The following is an 18,553-nucleotide window of genomic DNA, read 5'->3' on the forward strand; positions in this document are numbered from 1 at the left end:
TAATTTCTGATTGTGTAAAGAATTCTGGTCCATTCCTATGGTACATGGCAAATTATTTCACATCCTTAACTGAGGTTTACTAGCATGAGCTGCTCATTTCAATCCCTGTTATGTTTTTAAGAGGTTTAGGTCGGCAGACAATCCAAAAATCCAAAGAAAGAATGTTTTCCCACAGAACCGTGTGATCCATACGTTATCATTGCTGATAACAACTCAAAACATAACTATATACAGGTTGACTCGGCCTTCCATTCTTCTGAGGTGGGTAAAATGAGGACCCAAATTGTTGGGGGCAATATGCTGACTCTGTAAATTGCTTAGAGAGGGCTGTAAAATACTGTGAGCGGTATACAAGTCTAAGAGCTATTGCTATATGTACTCTCTTCCAAATGGGATAAGGACATTGTACTAAGCAGCTTCTAACACAACTGGCATCAATCTGGAAAAAAAACCATCACACTTTTCCTCAGCATTACTTAAATAGTGCAGACTGTTTCCCACATTCTCCATTTTAAAGCTGCTATAAAACCAAAACTGATATCAACTGCATGTCAGTTTTCCTATTTAAGAAAACACCAACCAGAATGCCTTTTTATACTTGCTGAACTTTTATCTCAAGGTCATAAAATAAATAAAAATTTATAAAGGCAGTGGGCTTACTTAGGAAAACCATCACCAGAAGAATATCTATGGAGATTCTCAGTCATGCAAGTCATGCTTGTCCCAAGGGTGCTTTTTTTCAAAAGACAACTTGGAATTTTCTTTGCTTTGCTTGAAGACATTTCACTTCGCCCTCAAGAAGCTTCTTTAGTTCTGAAGAAGAACTGATGAAGCTCCTTGGATGAGAAGCAAAACGTCTTCAAGCAAATCAAAGAAAGTCCAAGTTGTTTTTTTAAAAAAAGCACCTTTGGAATATCACCAGAAGACATACAATTATGATCTATGACTCAACAACAGCGGAAACTAATAGGAAAAAACAGAATTTATAACATTTTGGATGATTTATTGCTTTTCAAAAAAGAGAATGAAAATGCCCTTTGATGCTTAAAGAACATCAATTATTTTTTCCCTTTCTTTAAATGTCTTTGAGTCAGCGTTGACTCTTGCCAACTGCCTGAACCTGTCCCTGTGTTTTGGGTTTTTTTGACAAGATTTCAGAAGTGATTTGCCATTGCCTCCTTCCTAGTGCTGAGAGTGTGTGACTGGTCCAAGGTTACCCAGCTGGCTTTGTGCCTAAGGCAGGACTAGAACTCACAATTTATTCCCTGACGGTTTAAAAATGTAGGAATTCTGAAAGTGATACAGCTATCTTCCTCCGTCTGCATGAGGAATCAAAGTCCTGTGCGCTAAATTTTTTTACCCACCTCCAAATAGACCAGCTACAGTTGAGGGTTCATTGCAGAAATGGGAAGCATTAGGATAAGCTTGTGGGCCACAAAAAGAATCTGATAGAAGCATATGAAGCAGAAGAGCAAAGAAGGAATGTTATGGAAAAAGAAAAGAAAAAAAAATACAGTGCACACTATTATATAGTTAACCAAACATTCAGACCTTAAGTTAAGACTATAACTACAAGACATCCAACACAGAGACAGAGAAACATAGTTTTATTCTATCCAAAGACAAGACAGAACATTGTTACATTTTATATCTCAAAAATGGGAAAAAGTAAAGTGGGAGAGCTGATTACAAGTAATCCTTGACTTACAATAGTTTGTTTAATGACCGTTCACAGTTACAACGGCAATGAAAAATGTGACTTACGGCCGTTTTTCACATTTATGACCTTTGACGCATCCCCATGATCATGTGATCAAAATTCAGATGTTTTAGCAACTGGTTCATATTTATGACCGTGGCTGTGTCCCTAGGTCATGTTTGCAACCTTCTGACAAGCAAAGTCAATGAGGAAATCAGATTCACTTAGCAACCAGGTTACTAACTTACCAACTGCAATTATTCACTTGACAACTGTAGCAAAACTCACTTAACAAATGTCTGACTTAACAACAAAAATTTGGGGCTCAATTGTGGTCATAAGTCGAGGGCTACCTCTAGTGGATGATTATAATGGGTGTTTCCAGGGGATCAGATTAAAAAACCAGATTGAAGTCATTCTAGACCAGTGTTTTTCAACCTTTTTTGTGCAAAGGCACACTTTTTTCATGAAAAAAATCACGAGGCACACCACCATTAGAAAATGTTAAAAAATTTTAACTCTGTGCCTATATTGACTATATATAAAGTAATTTTCCCACGGCACACCTTACACTATGTCACGGCACACTAGTGTGCCGTGGCACAGTGGTTGAAAAACACTGTTCTAGACAACCAGAACAGTTAAACTGAAAGTCACAGGTTTGGGCACAAAAGATTTAGGGGTTACATTTCTGAGGTCAGATAGCACTGCGCCTTCCTTAATTTACTGACCAAAGTCACAAGACGTTTTGGGGATCTATGAGAACTCATACCCGAGCAGGGTATGAACTGGTACAGATCACTGGGACACTCCCTATGGTAGGACCATTTATGTGTCTGGCACCACAATATTAATGATTGACTGAAGCAAAGATTAACATCTTCCACAGGGGAAAATCAATGAAAAAGACTAATTGATACGGAGTCAATCAGAGAGAAGACAGACAGATAGATGGAAAGGAATGCAAAACTCGATCATACAGGTAGCCCTCAACTTACAAGTCTTTGCTAACAATTGTTCAAAGTTACACTGTGGTACCACTCCAGAGGCCATCATGTGATTGCAATTCAAGTGTCTGTCAAGGTGGTTGCTGCATAATTTGCAATCTCCCCAGCCGGCTAAGCAAAATCAATTGGGGAAGCTGAATCTGGCTAACGACAGTACAATTCACTTAACAACCATGATTCACTTAATAAACATGGCAAAAACAGCCATCAAGTCGTTCTGGGCACGTGATGCCTTGCCGAAAGACCGTATTGCTTGGCGACAGAAATGCCGGTCCCAATGGTGGTCACAAGTCGAGGACTACCTGCAGTTAAACTAAATCAGGGGTCTCTAAATTTGGCAACTTTTTTTTAAGACTCAGCCAAGGAATTCTGGGAGTTGAAGTCCACCAGTCTTAAAAGTTGCCAGGTTTGGAGACCCCTGAATTAAATCTTTGGCAGATATTAAGAAAGATGTTCAGAAATGGACTCTTTTTTGCCCCCCTCCTACTGAAAGACCTCAGATTGGCCGGTCCCATCGGAGAAAAAGAAAAGCCAGCTAGCCAGCCAGTACTTTACCAACAAACATCTCATGGGTTGGTGTCCTAGAAGTGAAAGAAGGGTGTACATCAGAGGAGACAGAGAGGTGATCGCTAGATTTTGTGAGAAAAGGATTTAAGTTGGGAAGGGCATCGTCAACGGCATCGGGAGTGGATGCGAAAGGATCTGCAACAGTCCAGGTGGAGCAAGAAGGAAAAGGAAGGGGAACCAAATTAGCGGTGCATTAGTATTCAGGAAGAACATAAGCAGATATGACTTCAGAGTTTGCAGCAGCAATCACACCCAGAAAGCACACACAGGTAACTGATTCAGCAGGATTCATTAACTTCTCTTTATATACAATATAACGCATGAAGTAAATAGACAATACCCAAACAGGTTTTTCCTACGTGGTAGTAAATACAAGCAAACACAGGCAGAGAACAGTTTCAGTTTCGAGCAGCTGACTCGTTTAGAGCTCAACAGACTCAGAGCTTTAGTACAGAACAGTTTAACTAAGCCACGCCCAGGCTCCTTGCTGCCTCCTTGTTGTTCACACACCAAATACTTTTTCAGTTTCCAAACAGCCCTCGTTGGCTGACCCTGTTGCCATGTCTCCTCCAGTCATGGACTCTCAATATCCACTGACAAGCTTGCATCTAGATAAAACCTGGGGGCACATTTGATAGATTAAATTATTCTGGTTAATGCATGCTATAAGTCTGTGTCCTCGTTCTACTTTGTGGCCTGAATAAAGATCAGCCACTCTTTTATAATGGGCAGAATGGCTGCTATGTCTAGTTAAGTGGACTGTCAAGCTACAATTATGAATTTCGAACACTGATTAATAGAAGATGTGACCACTCAGTGGTTTGCATACTATCCTTACCTGGAAAAGAACTACTAATTACACTTACAAGGAGATGGTGCATGCATTCATCAAACTCAGAGCACTGTACAGGTAGTCCTTGACTTACAACAGTTCGTTCAGTGACCATTTGAAATTACAACAGTACTGGAAAAAGCAACTTATGATCATTTTTCACATTTATGACCACTGCAGCATCTCCATGGTCAGATGATTTACATTTGGATGCTTTGACAACTGGTTCACATTTATGATGGTTACAGAGTCCCCTTTTGTGACCTCCTGACAAGCAAAGTCAATGGGGAAGCCAGATTCACTTAACAACCACGTTACTAATTTAACAACTGCAGGGATTCGTTTAACAAACATGGCAAGGGAAGTGATAAAATGGGGCAAAACTAAAAATTTCTCACTTAGCGCCATCAATTCTGGGCTCCATTGTGGTCATAAATCGAGGACTACCCGTAGACAATACCCAAGCATTGTCTACAAAAGGAAAGCAACATCTTAACAAGTTGCTATTTTATCTGGGGTTTTTTTTCAAACAGATAAACAGCTATGCTTTTTTTCCTGAGACTGCGTGACTTGTTCAGCAATTCTGGGAAATGATTTTAAGAGCTGCAAACGGATGCTGTGTTCATAACCCCATGTGCTCTGAATCATGTCTTTTGTCTTCAAATCAAAATAGCTAGCTTGATCAAGCTAAATTAGTTAATTTGTTCAGTGTATATACAGGTCCCTTCAGAGTCCGGCTCAACTCCTGTGATGACTTCATGAACATATTTTTGTGATTTTCGTGACAACAATATTGAAGTGATTTGCTCTTTCCGTGGATTTTTTTTTTTCTTCCAAATTTTCCAGTCTAGTTTATAGCCTAGGGATTTCCTGACAGCCTATCACTCAAGCACTAATCAGGTCTGACCAGGCTTAGTTTTTCAAAGTTGATTGAGATTGGCTAGATGTTATCTCCAAGCTGAGCTAGAACACTGCAAAAGTTTCCTTTCATTGCTATATAGAGTTATCTATTTAACCTAGACATTTACTAATACCCAAGCAAATCTCAAAAAGCTTCAAAAATGAAGTAAGAAATGGAATCCATCTATGTGGTTTCTAAGAGTCAACAGTGACTTGATGGGACTGGATTACCGAGTCAATCAATAAATGGAAAGGAAATGCCAGTTCTTCAAGATGGAGGTTTGTGTACTTCCATCACTGTTGGAAGGAAAGTCCCGGCGTCAACTTTCACTTTGGACTTTTACCATCTGTGCATGCAATTAATCTTTGTCAACTCTCCTATCAGTGGGTTAGATACTGAACTGGTATGTCCAACACAAGCACCTTTTGTTTGAAACTGTATAATGGTACTGTCGTCGTTCATTGTACAACCAGTTTCTATTGTCAAATAGAACACTGATTCGAGTCTTGTATCTCCTTAAAGATTGACAAATGTATTAGAGCATGAATCACTCTGAAGATTAGGGCCCATTTTATGAACTCTATGAAATATTCTTCTCAGTTGCTGGTTGAACTTGCAATTTTCTCTCCATCACAGGCATCACCATTTATTTTTTTATTTTTACCTCTTTCAAATACTTTATACAGCAATTATCAGAGAACCCTATTTGAGATCAAAGGCAAATAAATCAGTAGCTCATTCTGATCCTTAAGGATTTTGGATATAGTATAGCCTTTATTGTCATTGTACATCATGTATACAACGAAAATGGTTATGAATTGTGGATATGAATTCCACAGAGCTCATTCGTTCATTCAGTGATTTTTTGTTCCTTCACTTCCTAACATTCTGAGTGGCTCACAGTACAATGTTTCATAGTTAACTTGGACTTCAGTAAGGCATTTGATAAGGTAGACCATAACCTACTACTAGATAAAGTAGAAGAATGGGGGATGGACAGCATCACTACCAGATGGAGTCGTAACTGGCTGACCAACCGCACTCAACGTGTAGTTCTCAATAGAACTGCATCTTCATGGAGGGAAGTATGCAGTGGAGTACCCCAAGGCTCTGTTTTGGGCCCAGTACTCTTCAACATCATCAATGATTTGGATGAGGGAATAAATGGGGAACTCATCAAATTTGCAGATGACACCAAGCTGGCAGGAATAGCCAACACTCCAGAAGACAGGCTTAAGATACAGAAGGATCTTGACAAACTTGAACATTGGGCACTATCTAATAAAATGAAATTCAATGGTGAAAAGAGTAAGGTTCTACATTTAGGCAACAAAAACAAAATGCACAGGTACAGTATAGGTGGTACCTTGCTCAACAGTAGTAACTGTGAAAGGGATCTTGGAGTCCTAGTGGACAACCATTTAAATATGAGCCAGCAGTGTGCAGCAGCTGCCAGAAAAGCCAACACAGTACTAGGCTGCATAAACAGAGGGATAGAATCAAGATCACGTGAAGTGTTAATACCACTTTATAAGGCCTTGGTAAGGCCACACTTGGAATAATGCATTCAGTTTTGGTCATCAAGATGTAGAAAAGATGTGGAGACTCTAGAAAGAGTGCAGAGAAGAGCAACAAAGATGATTAGGGGACTGGAGGCTAAAACATATGAAGAACGGTTGCAGGAACTGGGTATGTCTATTTAATAGAAAGAAGGACTAGAGGAGACATGATAGCAGTCTTCCAATATCTCAGGGGTTGCCACAAAGAAGAGGAAGTCAAGCTATTCTACAAAGCACCTGAGGGCAGGACAAGAAGCAATGGGTGGAAACTAATCAAGGAGAGAAGCAACTTAGAACTGAGGGGAAATTTCCAGACAGTTAGAACAATTAATCAGGGGAACAGCTTGCCTCCAGAAGTTGTGAATGCCCCAACACTGCAAGTCTTTAAGAAGATGTTGGATACCATTTGTCTGAAACGGTATAGGGTTTCCTGCCTAGGCAGGGGGTTGGACTAGAAAACCTCCAAGATCCCTTCCAACTCTGCTATTGTATTGTATTGTATTATTTTACACTGTTGGCTTAAAAAATTTGATGGATTGATAAAAAAAAATCATCAAAGCATAATAAGAGCCTGTAAAAATTAAAAGCCTTTTTCTAGTCTTTTTTACAGGTTAGAGATGAGTTTTCTCGGTTCAATATGGAGACTAAATGCAGGTAACGGAAAAAGCAAGCCTAAAATTGGGAGATTTTATCTTTTAGCTTTCTCCTCTATGAACAAAATTGCAAACAGGAACCCTCTAATGCCATCTAGTAAGTATTTCTAACTTCAACTTCCAATGTCTATTGTAGGAGTTGGCAACCTTAAACACTCAGAGCCACAAAGGTCCTAACCAGAAGCCCCCCCCCCCCCGGTTCAATTCTGGAGCTGAATGGGTCTGGTTTCCCCACCATAGAGTCTCCTTCTAGTGCAGCATCCTTTCTCCTCTACCTGTCTAACCGAAAGCCCTATCAATTGTGGAGCTAACCGCTGACAGGGAGCCGCAGCAGAGGGATGAAAGAGACGCATGCAGCTCCATAGCCGTGGGTTGCTGACTCCCTGGTCTATGGAGATTCTCAGTCATCCAGGTCATAGTTGTTCCTAAGGTGCTTTTTCAAGGGGCAACTGGACTTTCTTTGATTTTCCTTGAAAACATTTTCCTTCTCATCCAAGAAGCTTCTTCAGTTCTGACTCAATCTGACTCTATTCACAAGTCAGAACTGAAGAAGCTTCTTGGATGAGAAGCAAAACGCCTTCAACGAAAAGCAAAGGAAGTCCAGTTGCCCCTTGAAAATGCACCTTTGGTTCAGCTTCCAATCACAATCTCAGAGCAGAAATGAACTTTTCAAAGAGGCCTGTGCCTCTTCCAAAATGGGGGCTCGGGACCCCTGGGGTCGCTATTGAATTATACTTTCAGCATGATAGAAAGGAAAAAAGTGGAATAATCCTATTAAATGCGTTGAACAAATTTTAAAATTAAAATTAAATGAAATAAAATCTATTTTCATCCAGACCTTCTCCATTTCTTCAAGGCCAAAAGCAGCTTTCTGCCAAAAAGCTACACAGCTTTCTCCAAATTTTTTGTTCTCTCCAGGTGAGTTAGACTTCAACTTCCATAATTTTCAGTGAGCATAATCCTAGCTCCATTCTAGCACAGGATTATGGGGTAGGTGATAGAAGACAAAGCTGAACATGTGCATCAAATGATAGATTGAGTAAAAACCTTACAATGGCTTATCATTTTCTCAAGGAAAACATTCAGAACTATAATTATGGCCTTCCTACAGATTTTCTTCCATGTAAACAATTTTAGATAGGATGCTACTTTGGCTATCACAATAAAAAAGGGGGGGGGTTGCTTCAGCCCCCTCCCGTTTTAATGAACAGCTACCATATAAATATGGTTACTCTGATTCAGACCACATAATACACTAGTGCTTAAAAGAAAGCGCATAACAATCCCGTTGCAATGTGAAAGGCAGATCAGATAACAAAAGCAAGCAGGATAAAGATCTGCATTGTTATTTAGGGGAAAAAAGAACACAGATGAAAGAGGAAATGAAATCCTAACGTAAAGAGCTTTTAATATTCTCTCTACCATCCACGATTCCCTTCAAACAGCAAAGCAGCAAATACAAAACAGAATCATGATGTTTATGGTTGTTTTTTAAAAAATTCTTAAATTCTGGAAAGCTACAATATCAAGTTCATATTCAAGATTTTATTCTTGCAGAGAATTCTGCTTTTTTTTTTTTAAACAATGGCTTAGTCTGTTGGCTGCATTTTTTTTATTTAGTTTACAGAAGTTTAATAATTGTGTTTATACACTGAAATGCACGTTTTTATTAAGAAAAAATAGACATTTAAAATGCAGTAGCCAAATACTGTAAACTGTTGACTGAATTTTAATGAGGCAAAAATTTTAAAAATTTTCCTGGAAAAGCATAGTGGAAGAACTACATCTAATTCCTTGACTAGTTGAGAAACAGTACGAATGTCACTTTGAGTTCCTGATGGAAAAGCAAATGCAACAAATACATAAATATGGGACATAATATGTTAACATCAAATGGTTTCATGAATAATAGACTATATGGCTGAAAAAAGTTTTATATGAAATAACAGCCCACAAAGAACCTAAGCTTAGTATCCTAAAATTGGATTTTGAAAGGATCAACCCTTATATAGTAATAGGGAATTTTCCTGTTTTTGCCGTACTTCAAAGTGTTTCTACAAATAATCTTTTTTCTATTCATAGACTGAAACCAGACTGAAACCTACTTATTACTCTTGTTAAAGCCAATCTAACAGTTCAAGCCCTACTCCCTCTGGTTTGATGCAAAAATGAAGACTAATCATTACTGTGAAATGGAAATGGGGAAGATACCAGTAACACATTTATGTCTTAGAATAGAATTGTAATGAGCTAAGCGTAACTTCCTTAACAGTGATGCATAACCTGCATCTTATGTGCCATTCCCTTGAATTATTTTAAAATTGTTTTATTCAAGTCTGAGAGACGCTTTCTCAAATTTTAATCTATAAATTTAGGTATCTAAACACCTACATACGTATTCCAGTCTCTGCTTAGGTAAAGATAAAGGTTCCCCTCACACATATGTGCTAGTCGTTCCTGACTCTAGGGGCCGGTGCTCATCTCTGTTTCAAAGCCGAAGAGCCAGCTGTCCGAAGACGTCTCTGTGGTCATGTGGACGGCATGACTTAATGCCAAAGGTGCACGGAACGCTGTTATCTTCCCCCCAAAGGTGGTCCCTATTTTTCTACTTGCATTTTTACATGCTTTCAAACTGCTAGGTTGGCAGAAGTTGGGACAAGTAACGGGAGCTCACTCTGTTACGCGGTGCTAAGGATTCGAACTGCCAAATTGTCAAACTTTCTAATTGACAATCTCAGCGTCTTATCTATCACTTCCTAAAGCAGGGGTCCCCAAACTTGGCAACTTTAAGATTTGTGGACTTCAACTCCCAGAATTCTCCAGCCAGCTGGCTGCAGAATTCTGGGAGTTGAAGTCCACAAGTCTTAAAGTTGCCAAGTTTGAGGACCTCTGCCCTAAAGCATCAGTACAGCTCAACCCAGAGCCCACAGTTTGGAGACGGGAAATAAGCTGACATGATGCTAGTTTGTTTTTCTTTTTCTTATTAGCCATATATTTTGTCCTGCTATTGAAATCCCACCTGTGTTTGCAAATATGGCTCAAAGAATAGAGGCAAATCAGCCGATTATGGACATTGTTCGTAACTTACACAACACCGCAGCCCAATAAAATAAATAGCAATTCAATAATTGTGATGGAAATTCAAAACAAAAAACTTGTTCTGGTCCATGAAAATTTTAAGGCTTTAAAGAAATATGTGATCCACATATTTAGAAGTATTAAAATAATAACTTTTATCAACCAAATACAGAGAGGAATTGTGCATTTTTATCAAGAGTGAAAGTGGCCAAGTAATAATCACAACAAGTCCTCTTACCTGCCCAGGTCCCTCCCACTTGTGGTGCGGAGGATATCGGATTCACACCTGGGTGAAAAGCTGGCTGTAAATCAAGCAAGTCATTTGGCAGCTTTGATGAACTACAGAAACAATAACACACAGAAGAGCATCGTAAATATTTAAACAAGAGCGCCATTGTTCCATTTAAGAACCCCTTCAGAACAGCCCCTGGGAACATACCCAGACTGAAGCAGGGATTCAGAATTTACCTCCTGAGAAACCAAAGCTGGAACTTAAAAGAGGCAGTTCATCCAATTCAAAGGAGGCTGCCATGCTCAAAGTAGCTCTATGTTACAGAACCTCATCTTAGTATCCCCCTCTGGACCAAAAACCTCTTCCTGCAATGTACTTCGGGGTGAGGAATGATGCTGGAGTATTAACAGGGCCATTATGACCTCTTTTTATTTATTATTTATTCATACCCCACTTTTATTTTTTTACAATCTACAAACATATCCAATGCACCTTTCCCGTCCTATTGTCTCTACCACAGCAACCCTGTGAGGTGAATTGGGCTGAGAGCTTTCAGTTTGTCTGTCAAGTTGCTCTGACGTTAGAAAGAGAGTGGCATTTCTCTCAAAGTAACACCTGGCAAAAAGAAAAAAACCCACCTATTCTGAATCTTACCTGTTTGAAGAGCTGGGGGTGGAAAAAATATCGATAGCTGGGGTGGTCATTATACTTCCTGCAGCATTAGACACGGGGGAAGAGGCTGTGGTTAAAGACGAGTGGGGTTTCTTTGCAAGCTCTTTTAGACGCTGTTCCTAGTGGAAAAGTAAAACCAGAATTAAAAAAAAATCAGGTGATTAAAATGAAATTCAATGGTGAAAAGAGTAAGGTTCTACATTTAGGCAAGAAAAGCAAAATGCACAGGTACAGTATAGGTGGTACCTTGCTCAATAGTAGTAACTGAGAGGGATCTTGGAGTCCTAGTGGACAACCATTTAAATAGGAGCCAGCCGTGTGCAGCAGCTGCCAAAAAAGTCAAGACAGTTCTAGGCTACATAAACAGAGGGATAGAATCAAGATCACGTGAAGTGTTAATACCACTTTATAATGCCTTGGTAAGGCCACACTTGGAATACTGCATTCAGTTTTGGTCACCACGATGTAGAAAAGATGTGGAGACTCTAGAAAGAGTGCAGAGAAGAGCAACAAAGATGATTAGGGGACTGGAGGCTAAAACATATGAAGAACGGTTGCAGGAACTGGATATGTCTACTTTAATGAAAAGAAGGACTAGGGGAGACATGATAGCAGTCTTCCAATATCCCAGGGGTTGCCACAAAGAAGAGGAAGTCAAACTATTCTCCAAGGCACCTGAGTGTAGAAGAAGCAATGGGTGGAAACTAATCAAGGAGAGAAGCAACTTAGAACTAAGGATACATTTCCTGACAGTTAGAACAATTAATCAGGGGAACAACTTGCCTCCAGAAGTTGTGAATGGCCCAACATTGGAAGTCTTTAAGAAGAAGATGGATACCATTTGTCTGAAACAGTATAGGGTTTCCTGCCTAGGCAGGGGGTTGGACTAGAAGACCTCCAAGGTCCTTCCAACTCTGCTATTGTATTATATTATTATTGTCTTGATGCCCAAGAACAAGTCATTTTTGGCTTCAATAACACATGAACTAAACCAAGGCCCAAGCAACCTGTTTATGATCTGCAATCCAAGGGGCATCGAACATACAGAAACTGATTTAAAAAGCAGTGTTTCTCAATCAAGGCAACTTTAATTACACGGACTTCAGTTCCCAGAATTCCCCAGCATGAGTTCCTCAAGTCCCCACATCTTAAATTTGCCAAGGTTGAGACACACTGGTCTAAAGCAGGGGTGTCTAATGTAAGGCGGGTACTTAGATCTGCCCCATGGGGCTGCCCTGGAAACAGCAAAGGACTGGCCCGCATGTCTCTGCTGGTGAAAACAGAGCTCGGGAGGGTCAAGGGTTGCAGAAGGTGAAAATGGACCTGGGGTGGCTGCAGGAGCCCCTGCCCCCGAAGCACCATTTTTATTGGCAGAGGACTAGCAAAACAAACTAAAAGCAAATCAAAAAGAGAAATGTTTCCCCTTTTACATTTGAGCATGCAAGAAGGGGCAGTAAAGGAGAAAGGGAAAGAGGAAAGACAAAGACAAAGGAAAGATTTGGAAGATATCAAGGAAGGGAAAATAAGGAAAGAGGGGAAGGAAGAAGAAAGGAGAATGAACAGGGAAGGGAAAAGGAAGGAAGGAAGGAAGGAAGGAAGGAAGGAAGGAAGGAAGGAAGGAAGGAAGGAAGGAAGGAAGGAAGGAAGATTATAATGAGAGAGAGGGTCTGAGGGAAGTCCTTAGCACTTGGCCACCACAGGTGCCCCCGACATGAGTGATGTCAAGCTGGCCTCCCCCCCTCCCCCCTGGCCTCCCTCTCCAAGGTCAAACACAACCCTGATGCATCCCTCAATGAAATCGAGTTTGACACCCCTGGTCTAAAGGAAGAAAAAAAACAACACCAACCTTTAGAGCTTTTAAGCGGGCCTGCTCTTCCTCTAATGCAGCTTGTTTTTCCCTTTCATCGACTTTGGTGAGCGAGAGGCCAGTACTTGCGAGGGAAGAAACGGCATTGGAAAGCGTGGTAGCCCTAGGAAAACAGGACAATAGGAAACCGACTGTTATACAGTGTAGATAGGAAAAGGGATTCTGCTGTACTTTCATTTATTCAGCATTCCAAATGGAAACTCCTCCCCTTTTCTGACCAGATGGACCTACTGTGGCCTAGAATTGAGTGGCTTTTCTGCCTGAATCCCAACAGATTTATATACTCCTGGAGATCTTAATTTTTACAAAGATGACGAGAGAAGCAACAAACAATGCATTTATTAATAATTCCTTCAACACAATGCTGGGACTGAAGTTTTTATTACATTTTATACTAGATTAATAGACTGGTTATTGATTTAGGCTGTGTTCATTCCCAATTATGTGCCTCACAGGCGTGACTTTTAAGCTATTCAAAATAACACGACGCTTCGGGGGGATAAAAGAGCAAAATCATCAGTCCAGCTTTGAGAACTTTATGTATCTTGTTTTGTTTGGGTTTTATTTACTTACTTACTTATTTATTTATTTTATTTATATTGCCACCTATTCGCCCGTGGCGACTTAAGGCGGCTTACAGAATGTAAAACCACTTACAACAATAAAAATGAACAAAAAGAATCAAATAAATTAATATAGTACAATATAACAAAATCACCCCCCCCATCTCCTGCCCCGATGACAGCCAATCACATGAGCCATTTAATGGGCTTCATCCCGCTCTGGGTTCCCCAGGCTCAGCTGCCAGAACCAGGTCTTCAGCGCCTTCTGGAAGAGTATTAGTGGGGGCTATTCTAATCTCTGGGGGAATGATGTTCCAGAGAGAGGGAGCCACCACGGGGAAGGCCCTTCTTCTCAGTCCCACCCAAGTATATCTCCCTCAGAGTTGGGACTCGCAACATTCCCTGCCTCCCTGCTCTGATGGGCCAGGTAGATGTGACCAGCAAGAGACGGTCCCTCAGATCAACTGGTCCCAAGTGATGAAGGGCTTGAAAGGTGACAACCAGCACCTTAAATTGCACCCAGAAGCAAATTGGCAAGCAATGCAGCTCCTGCAAGAGAGGCTATACATGTGTGCACCGGTGTCTGCACAAAACCATGTGGGCTGCTGCATTTTGCACCAACTGGAGCTTCCAGATGCTCTTCTAGAGCAGTCCCATGTAGAGCCTGTTGTAATATTCAAGACAGGAAGTGACTAGGGCATAAGTGACCATGAGTAGGGTCTGTTTATATCCAATAAATTATGAAAGATTTAGTAGCCATTATGGCAATGATGGTTAACCTTTTTATTGTTGTGTACCAAAAGCACCTGCCCACACATGTAATGCGTGCATGACACACTCCATGTGCGCACCATCCTCCTGTGCATGTGAGCGCCCCACACCCCCTGCACATGCACGCATTATCCCCCTTGCACCCCGTTTTGGGCCTAGCAGGCCTCTCTAAAACCTCCTGGGACCAAAAACGGGTGGTGGTGGGTGCACCACATCGCAACGCATTCCCCTCTGCCCTCACGCATGCACACATGACCCCTCCACATATGGACACATGTCTTCCACAAGCGCCCCTCTCTCCCTGCATGCACAGCAGAGTCATGAAAATCAGCTGGCTGGTGGGAGGCACGCACATGCGTGGTGGAGCTGAGCTGGGGCGGCGGCTCATATGCCGAGAGAGAGAGAGCTCCGCATGCCACCTGTGGCACGCGTGCCATAGGTTTGCCATCACGGCATTATGGTGTTGGACTAACCTGGGGAGACCAGTTTCTTGTCCACCCTGAGATATAAATATTCACAGGGTGCACTTCGACCAGTCGTCAAACCTGTCCCACAGATTTACTGCTGTTGGGAACAAAGGTGAGCCACTTTTTCCTAGAGTAAACCTCCCCAAGACACCATTTCAGAGTTTCATGTTTAAGAGGTCCACAAAACCTCTTTATATTTACAAACACAAGGACCAAGACTGGTTTTGCCCTCTAAGAGAGCGTCACATATAATTTTCCATTTGTTCTCACAAAGCAGATCAGCTGGTATGAAATTTTGTCAGGCAAAGGAACCAGCTACAAAAATCATCAAAATATGCAAAGCATATCCAAAGAAGCTTGCATGCTACCCAATGCCCAGCTTGCTACAAAAAGCCTCCGACACATACCTGCTAGCAGCAGTGGAATCTTTGATTTTCTTTCCTTCCAAGGAGGCCAGGTGCTGCTCTAAAGCATCCAGGAGACTACTTGGTGCCTACAAGACAATTCATCAATTGGTTAGAAAATCCAAAATATTTAATGTTAACCTTCCCAGCCTCAAGTCTGTGGATGTTTTGTAAGTTGTGGTGGTGCAGGGGTTAGAATGCAGTTATTACAGGCTAATTCTGCAGACTGTCAGGAGTTTGATCCTGACCGGCTTAAGGTTGACTCAGCCTTCCCTCCTTCCAAGGTTGGTAAAATGAGGACCCAGATTGTTGGGGGCAATAGGCTGACTCTGTAAACGATTTAGAGAGAGGCTGTAAAGAAGTGTGAAGCAGTATAAGTCTAGGTGTTATTGGGAGGGTGGGAGGGAAGGAAGGAAGGAAGGCAGGCAGGCAGGCATGGTGGCACAGTGGTTAGAATGCAGTATTACAGGCTAACTCTGCCCACTGCCAGGAGTTCAATCTTGACTGGCTCAAGATTGACTCAACCCTCCATCTTTCTGAGGTCAATGAAAATGAGGACCCAGATTGTTGGGGGCAATATGCTGTCTCTGTAAACCGCTTAGAGAGGGCTGTAAAGCACTTTGAAGCGGTATATAAATTTGAGTGCTATTTAAGTCCTTGAAGATCTGGGTTGTTCCCTGGGAAATGACAAGCCAGTTATGATTGTATACTTTTTTATGGTACAGAAATGACCAAAAACCTAGCAAAAATAATGAAAAAAATCAAAAGCATTAAAAACCATTAAAAAAACATAAAACATAATCTTCAGGATTATTAGTTTGTAACCCTATACTTGCTGCCTAATTGTAATTGCAAGATTGGCAGCAATATAAAGTTATCATTCTCCAGTGATTAAAATGTATTAAGTAGCATATGGGGTTCCATTATATTGTCAGACACAGATTAAAAAACGATCATAAATTTAAGGAAAAAGCAGATAATGTGGTACATTTAAGAGCTGGCATTGATTCCACATTCCAAGGAATACAATTTTAAAGCAGCTACTATAAGCCAAATCAGTGTATTAATTACTATAAATCTTTGTCATCCTTTCTTGGCTCTTGGCAATCATGTGCTGTACTGAGGTACTTTTTTTTAGCTTGATACGAAAATTCAAAATATGATTTACATTCAAGAACACAGCACTTTAAGGGAAAATTTAAAAATAAATAAATATATCTCCATCTCTCTCACCACAGTAACTCTACGTGGCAACAAAGGTTTAAAATGAAACAAAAATATCAACAGCTTAAAGCCTCAAAATATAAACCTAAAGAGGGAAAATGGCAGACAAGAATAAAAACTATCAAGCTTTTCAAGGATCAATCCTGAAGAATTTAAAAATCGTCTGTGCAAAAGTTGAACCATGGGGAAAACTGCAGATTTTAAATTTATGGTTTTTATACAAAAAAAAAATCCATTCTGTAAGTATGATGAAATTCCATCAAAATTGTCTTTTTGACAACTGAAGATGGCATGTATACCAAGATAATAATTAATCATAATGAATTTACCTGAGAAAGATCTGGTATGTCTCCTCTATCTATCCCCACTTGCTGTAAGAACAAAGAGATTTAATGAGATAAAGGCCTCAGTATTGTGTATCAACAGTGTTGGAAAGCAGCCAACTTGAATGAAATGTTCACAAAATCTATATCTGCACCAATATTAATCCTCCCATTGGACTTCTCTTCAGTGTGGTTTAATCTACGCCTGTGTTTCTCAATCTTGGCCATTTGAAGATAGATGGACTTCAATTCCCAGAATTCCCCAGCCAGCCATGGCTAGGGAATTCTGGGAATTGAAGTCAACCTATCTTAAAATGGCCAAGATTCAAAAGCACTGAAGTAAGCTTTCAATGAAATGTCTAAACATTCCATAAATTCTTGACAATAATATCCAGTCAAAATATAGTAAATAATAAAACAGTAAGAATATTCTTTAGGGACTAAGCAATTTTTACCTCCGCAACTTTGAGAAATTCAGAAATTCTTGCCATTCTAGTCAGAAACTTCTTATATATGTCAAGGGCTTCCTTGCATTGGTTCTTTTTCATGTCAAAGTATTTTTCTGCAGAAGGAAATTTTTTAAAATGACAACAGTCGTGATAATCATCTTGTTTACAGAAAAAAATCTGTGTATTACACAGTTACAAAGGTCAGAGATGTTCACAACTGTTCACATTATTAAATCTTAAACATCACAAACATTTCCTTGCAACCTGTCAATGTATTATGAAGGTCTGATACACCAACAACAGTTCCAAAATAAGAACGAGTGGGATGCCAGCTGGAATTAAATTCAAACAGGTAATTACTTAAAATTAGAATTCTAAAAAAGCCTGTGTTTATACTAAATACTAAAATGAAATCCCACAGCATAAATGTATATTTGAGCTGCTCTAAAAATATCACGAAGGTTACCCTTGTTATATATAAAGTGGTGTGTGTGGTGTGTGTGTGTGTGTGTGTCTTTGGTTATTTGGGTTTTCTCCTGTGTAAAATTGGAAGTGTCTTGGCCAAGACATTTCCCCCCTTACAACCCAGTTTTGAAGTTGCAAGTTGCACCCTGCTAATTGTCAATTGTGACTGCAATTTGGAAACTCGGCAATTGGTCTGTATTTATGGCATCTGCAGTGCCCTGCAGTTATATGATCATGATTTATGACATTTTAGCCAGAACTGGTGGTGTTCAGCCATATGTGAATAATAGGTTTGTTTAACAATGGTTTTGATCATTGCAAAAAACGTTGCAAGAACAGGTCAGGTCATGGGGCATCCCATTTTACCACCGTAAATAGGGATGCCCCAATTTATGGCAGGCACAATTACAGTAAGCCAATTACCTGTAGCTTAAAAAGCAGAAATTAGAAATTCAACTTATCAAGAATGAGACAAACTACAAATTGTCATATTTTCTAGCCTTCATTTCGTCTTTACATGGAGTTGATTCACAGTGACTAGTGAAGTATGAATTTTTGATTATAACATTACATTTAATACAGTGTGTAGAGGGCATTATCTATTAATGGAAATGTGTAACCTGCTTACTCTACTCAGGGTCTTGGCATCTATCCTTAAAACACTCTAACAACATAAGTTATGACAACAAAACTTGAGTTAACATGAAATCTATTGCCAACATTGCCACATTCCATAAAGAAGGAACAAAGGAAAAAGTGTAATTTGATGTGTGGTGAATGGTTTTACAGAAAAATTATAATTTAAAGAACCAATTGTGTC

The 18,553-nt window shown here is 40.1% G+C and overlaps 1 protein-coding gene across 14 annotated transcripts in view; it reads right to left on the minus strand.

Moving 5' to 3' along the window:
- The window catches only part of PICALM (phosphatidylinositol binding clathrin assembly protein), a 72,983-nt gene that overhangs the window by 22,295 nt on the left and 32,135 nt on the right, over nucleotides 1-18,553 (minus strand). For 6 of the 14 annotated variants that reach the window (XM_087721054.1, XM_087721047.1, XM_087721046.1 and 3 more), the window contains exons 7-14: nucleotides 17,275-17,381; nucleotides 16,826-16,867; nucleotides 15,276-15,361; nucleotides 13,047-13,170; nucleotides 11,183-11,319; nucleotides 10,535-10,635; nucleotides 3,262-3,408; nucleotides 1,365-1,445 (exon numbers count right to left, since the gene is read on the minus strand). In XM_087721054.1, coding sequence (XP_087577180.1) covers nucleotides 1,365-1,445; nucleotides 3,262-3,408; nucleotides 10,535-10,635; nucleotides 11,183-11,319; nucleotides 13,047-13,170; nucleotides 15,276-15,361; nucleotides 16,826-16,867; nucleotides 17,275-17,381 — 825 coding nt within the window. The remainder of the gene's footprint in view (nucleotides 1-1,364; nucleotides 1,446-3,261; nucleotides 3,409-10,534; nucleotides 10,636-11,182; nucleotides 11,320-13,046; nucleotides 13,171-15,275; nucleotides 15,362-16,825; nucleotides 16,868-17,274; nucleotides 17,382-18,553) is intronic. The other 8 variants (XM_087721057.1, XM_087721051.1, XM_087721053.1 and 5 more) reach the window with 3 other exon arrangements.

Source organism: Thamnophis sirtalis, unplaced genomic scaffold (genome assembly GCF_051295495.1).
Source record: "Thamnophis sirtalis isolate CommonGarterSnake01/CBP01778 unplaced genomic scaffold, rThaSir2_p1.2 scaffold_8, whole genome shotgun sequence".
In the NCBI taxonomy this organism is placed as follows: domain Eukaryota; kingdom Metazoa; phylum Chordata; class Lepidosauria; order Squamata; family Natricidae; genus Thamnophis; species Thamnophis sirtalis.